This window comes from Aplidium turbinatum, chromosome 11, assembly GCF_918807975.1.
Source record: "Aplidium turbinatum chromosome 11, kaAplTurb1.1, whole genome shotgun sequence".
NCBI classification, from domain to species: Eukaryota; Metazoa; Chordata; class Ascidiacea; order Aplousobranchia; family Polyclinidae; genus Aplidium; species Aplidium turbinatum.
Genome location: NC_137482.1, coordinates 2,184,207 through 2,189,351, shown reverse-complemented (window position 1 = coordinate 2,189,351; position 5,145 = coordinate 2,184,207). Strand labels below are relative to the sequence as shown.

Below are 5,145 nucleotides of genomic sequence, written 5' to 3'. Positions count from 1 at the left end.
AAGTTACACAAGTTTCCATACTGACTGGGAGACAACGAGACGACCGTACGGTCTACTGAAGTCAATTGGCCTACGTGTGAAGCAGGCCACCGAAAGTTCCTCGGTGTCCTCGTTCGCATGTGTAAACTAGTAGCGGGGTCCAAATTAGAGAAAAACGTGCAATTTGTCTTGGTTTTTGTAAAATTTTCTCGCTTCGATTGCTCAATTCTATGTCAGTCGCCAAGCTGACGGCATTGAATGATTGGACATTCATATTCTCAGCTGGAGTTTTGAGGGGTAGAAAAATGTTTAATGCAACATTCCGAAGAAAACACGTCGCTCAGTTTAAGTATAACAACTAAGCAACCCATTCTGGTTTAGTAGGTATGAAATAAAATGCTTCTTGCGCATAAGCTACTGTTATACCTAAGCAAAGATATACGGTAGGCTAGTAAAGCAAAATCTCCGATCGATTTTCGAAATGCACTGAAAGATTACGCAGCAATATAGGCTACAAACTTGCTAGCAAAAGACAGGGATATCTACAACTACGGGATTGCTAACTAGAAAATATCTATGACAGGAGCGGGCCGACGTCAAAATCACCACATTGTGAAGATACGATGCAATCAGGAGGCACTCAGTCAGTGGCGTAGCCAGGAATTTTGAAAGGGGGGAGGGGGTTGACGGCCGGCGGGCGAAGCCCGACGTTGTCTTCGCGAAAGGCGACACCCAGCGGCGGGGGGTCTGGGGGAACTCCCCCAGAAAAATTTGAAAAATTACTTTGAATTTGGTGCGTTCTGAGAGCATTTTCAACAAAAATGTTGGTATAAATATTCCTGTAAAATGGTGCTGTCCAGTGGCATAGCAAAAGGATAAGATCATGTTTTCTTGGGCATTTTTCGGTAATAAAGCTAAGTCTCTATGTTTTTTCCTTGTTAATTCCTGGCTGAGATATTTGAATGTTTGGTATTGGCAAAACTCGCTCTTGTGACGTCACACGCGTGCCAAAGGGGGGGTTGTAACCCCCTAAACCCCCTTTGGCAACGCCACTGCACTCAGTCATCTATGTACAAGTACAAAAGTGTACCATGTAACTAACCGTATATTTATGGAATATTCAACTTGCGTCGGCATGTAGCCATCAGGCTAAAGAAAGCTCTACCACAAACGTTAATTATGAATACGGTAAGCAATAAGAGAAAACAAAATGGGTATGCATCGTAACAGGAGTCATAAATTCAAATTAAAACGTGTGCAGTAGATATGAAGCAATAAAACAGATAGTTTTCTTTTAGTTACACAAAATAAAGCATAAAAATACTACCCTAAAACACAATAGAGCAGTGGCGTGGTTGGAATAGCGAATACAGTAAAGACGTATAACAACCAAGCACACACAGACATTAGTGCCAAAATAAGCGTTGACAGTGACTAGCTCGTCTGCAGACTACTGATAACCGAGGAGCCTGAAAGGTGTGATAATATTGCGTAAATTCCAACTTTCATGAGCCAAACACCTGAAAGCATTCTCGCTAATGTGGATATAATGCTAGCTAAGCAAGAGCCGAAAAAGTACCGGCATCGACTGAAATCAGCTTTGAAAAGTACTTCAGTACTCCATACATGGCTCAAAATGTATTGTTGGTACCAGTAGCGGTATCGGAAAAGTACTTCCCACCTTTAATCGCAATGAATTATAACATTATGAACAAATAATACTGGATAGAAGTCTGGTGACAATCATACGCATAATACATATAGTGTGAAAAAAATGAAAAATACAAGTTCAATACAAATGACATGTGAAGATATGTAAGCATATTTCCTACAACTTAAAATTAGCTGCTACTAGAAGCTTTTGATGTTAGTTTTCTGATTTTTCGAAGCAGTTTAGGTTGTGGTGTATCAACAGTTGGTTGACTGTTAAAACGTTTAAGCTGATTTTTTGAAAAACAATTAAAAGCACATTGCACAATTAAGTCAAAATTACAATGCCCAGTAGAACATTTTGTATTTAGTAAACTAACAAGAATCTTTGATGAGCAAAGCATCTTTTTGATTGCATCAACAAAGGCACGCTGATGACTGTTTAAAGATAAAAACTTTCTCATCATAGAAGGATCATTAATGATGGCCTGATAACACTGAGCAGCCAGTACAGTTGTCCCAAAGCAAAATTCAGACGGTTCACATAAACCTCCTCGGTTAGCCATTTCAAACAGATGCTTATGCTCATTTGGGATGGAGCTCTTCAAATCAGGCTCATCATCTCCTTTTATTAGCAACTCCTTGCAAGCACAGCACTTCGTGCGGCGTACAATGCTGCGTGCAATGTATCCGCTGACATAGTAGGCAATAGCAGCATCCGATTCTGACATATCCTCTAATACAATACCAAGAAAAAAGTCTGCAAGCCAAACCTGCTCTTCATTAACTTCACTACCATCGTCATCATTAGAAAAAATGTCAGAAATTCTTGAGGCTGCCAACAGAGTTTGCTGCTGTAGCAAACTTAAGCAACGTATTTTCTTTTCAGCCAAAAGCAGCTGCTTGACGGAAATAAAGAAATTGCCGCCATTGACCTGTATACAAAAAATGAAACTCAATATATGTAACGCACTAAAAGCAACACCAGCGAATCCTTAGCAAACCATACAGTGATCTCTAATAATACTAGTACAGAATAATATAAACTGACCTGCCTATAGCCTACCAGCCAAAGCGGCCTTCAATAGGATCCGACATAACCTTGCCTGAAAGCAGATAATCAAAACCATGATTGGTTTGAAGGTAGGTGGCAAGTTCAACTACTGCTCCCATGGACTGAATGCAAGCTGTGAATGTCTCGTTGGAAAGCCCAGCCGTTCCACAAACACGCCATTCTTCAAAAATTTTTGTTGCTTCTTTCAAAAAAAGCAACCCAACATGATTTGTCTCATGGCTGATGCTTAATGGAATGAACATAGGATCTCTTTTCTTCTCTCCTAAACAAAGTACCAAAATTTTATAGGGTTATACATAGGCTCAGCTTATCTGCACTATAGTGCTTGTTTCTTTGACCTCCATAGACTGTACATACCTTTAAAACAAGTTTTAACAGACATTACTTTCCAAATGTTGGTGACAAAATTGATATATCGAGCAGTTTCTGAAAATGCTGAACAAGCTGTGCTGTAATGATCCAAGCCACGAACAGTTGATTCATTGAAAACACCTGCATGCCAAAAAATAACTAGTCAATAGTCACACAAAAATACTAGTAAAGCATTGGCATGAACACAAACACACACCTTGCACATAAATACATAAAATTTATTACCAGCTATATAGCTATAGCTTGAACATAACAAATTTACGCTATGCTGATGATACTGTTCTGTTGGCTGAATCACAAGAAGATCTTCAAGAAATAGTGGACAATGTTAACTCAATTGCCAATTGGTAAAGAATTTAATATGAAAATTAACGCTAAAAAGACCAAATCAATAATAATCTCAAAATCATCAGATACTCCAGTACTCCAAATTATAATTGACAATGAAATTATACAAAAAGTAAAATCTTTTTCCTATCTTGGACATTTAATAACTGAAGATGGGAGGTGTGACCATGGAATTTTGAGACGGATAGAAATTGCAAGAACTACATTTGGAAAAAAGAAAAAATATTTTAACCAATCAACGTTTAAAATTACCAATACAATTTGCACTTGATTACATGTTCTTCAAGTTTTTGAAGAAGTTACATTGAATGCATTTTCTACCAAGTTGTACATTTGTACAATAATGCATTTATAAGAACACTAACCAAACACCTACTGAGAGCATGTAGTGGAGATGTCCGTGAAATGCTGCTTGGATTTAATGAGGATTTCTTCAGTTTGTGAGCAACCTTTAATGCCTTGTCTTCTTCCATAGCATACAGGCGAGACAAATGATGAAATTCTGCAATACATGACTGACCAAGCAGGTGCTCATGGCCAGTACAAGGGAGATGCATCCTTTTCCTTTTTGCAAAATTGTTGTAAATATTCTTCAGGTTATGAGTAAAATCAAAAAATAAAAACAGTTTTTCCTCTTTTCTCAATGGATGCTCTATGCTGTGCGAAAGCTTTCCACCACACAGATCAACAAACAATTTCCTATAAAATAAAAAGTACAGCTTAAAGTGGTGAAAATGGTATATACAGCAATAGATGTCACTTTGTTTTTAAACAATGTTTATAAAAAGTTGCAAATGCAACAGGCAAAAGTTTGAGTTTTTATTTCATTGAGATCTAAGAGACTATCGAGCATATGAGAATGAAAGCATAATAAAATATTTTATTTAAACAATTATATATATGAACAGCTTACGCAGTAAGTACCCAAACAAACTACCGGTACTATGATGTAATTAGAAAAATGTTATCTTACCTGTTACAGACATGATTGTCTGCAGATACAGCAACTACAAAAAAGATATCATTGAGTGCAAGCATCACACGTTCAAACCAACTCTTCAACAAATTAGTGTCAAGTTTTTCTACAGGAATGAAACAAACAACATCTTTGTACTTTCCACTTATTGATTGGACCATAAATGTCAATACAGTTTTTGCAGGCTGACCTTCTTCAGTTAAACCAATGAAAGAGCCACTAGTATATTCAACACGCTGAGCAGTATACACTTCGTCCATCATTAAAACGACAATTCGTTCCCGTTGAGATAATTCAGATGTTCGTAATCTTAAATATTCCAAATCCAGTTTTGCAAAGTCAACAGTCATTCCAGTAGAAAGCTGACGAAGACGGCTTCGACAAGGCAATACAAAAAAATTTCGTAGTTTTTTATAAAGGGATGAACTGGTCAGTTGCCATAAAAATGCAGTAGTGGTAGTATTGGTGGAATAGCGACGAGCATTTTTTAGTACTTGGAGTAAAGATATTTGTTCTACAATAAATTTTAATAAAGGCACACATGTGTTTTCATTGCAAATGGTCAAATCTATGGATGCACATTGCTCTAGACATGATGCAGCTAACTCCAACAACTGAGTATGACTTATACTATCAAATGACTTGCTGCATAGTGATTTACATAATGCCAGTAAATTTGTAAGCTCAGAAATGGTTGTTAAACATTGAGAAGCGAAGAGATGTTTATAAACTATGCGAGGCAGGA

The 5,145-nt window shown here is 37.4% G+C and overlaps 1 protein-coding gene across 1 annotated transcript; it reads right to left on the bottom strand.

Moving 5' to 3' along the window:
* Positions 1-1,484: 1,484 nt before the first annotated feature.
* On the bottom strand, positions 1,485-4,561 carry LOC145779693 (uncharacterized). Its single transcript, XM_082591330.1, has 6 exons — positions 4,398-4,561; positions 3,801-4,123; positions 3,062-3,196; positions 2,696-2,966; positions 2,010-2,583; positions 1,485-1,499 (listed from the first exon to the last, which is right to left on the bottom strand). Exons 1-6 carry the CDS (start codon positions 4,559-4,561, stop codon positions 1,485-1,487), a joined length of 1,482 nt encoding a protein of 493 aa, XP_082447456.1.
* Positions 4,562-5,145: the final 584 nt, after the last annotated feature.

What these genes read in the sequence shown, in the direction of transcription:
- LOC145779693 (XM_082591330.1), bottom strand. Translation starts at nt 4,561, where the DNA reads ATGGTCCAATCAATAAGTGGAAAGTACAAAGATGTTGTTTGTTTCATT. An exon ending in TGTTAAAACTTGTTTTAAAG is followed by an intron (nt 2,967 to 3,061) that starts GTATGTACAGTC and finishes TACTTTGTTTAG; the next exon opens with GAGAGAAGAAAAGAGATCCT. An exon ending in ATTGAAGGCCGCTTTGGCTG is followed by an intron (nt 2,584 to 2,695) that starts GTAGGCTATAGG and finishes ACATATATTGAG; the next exon opens with TTTCATTTTTTGTATACAGG.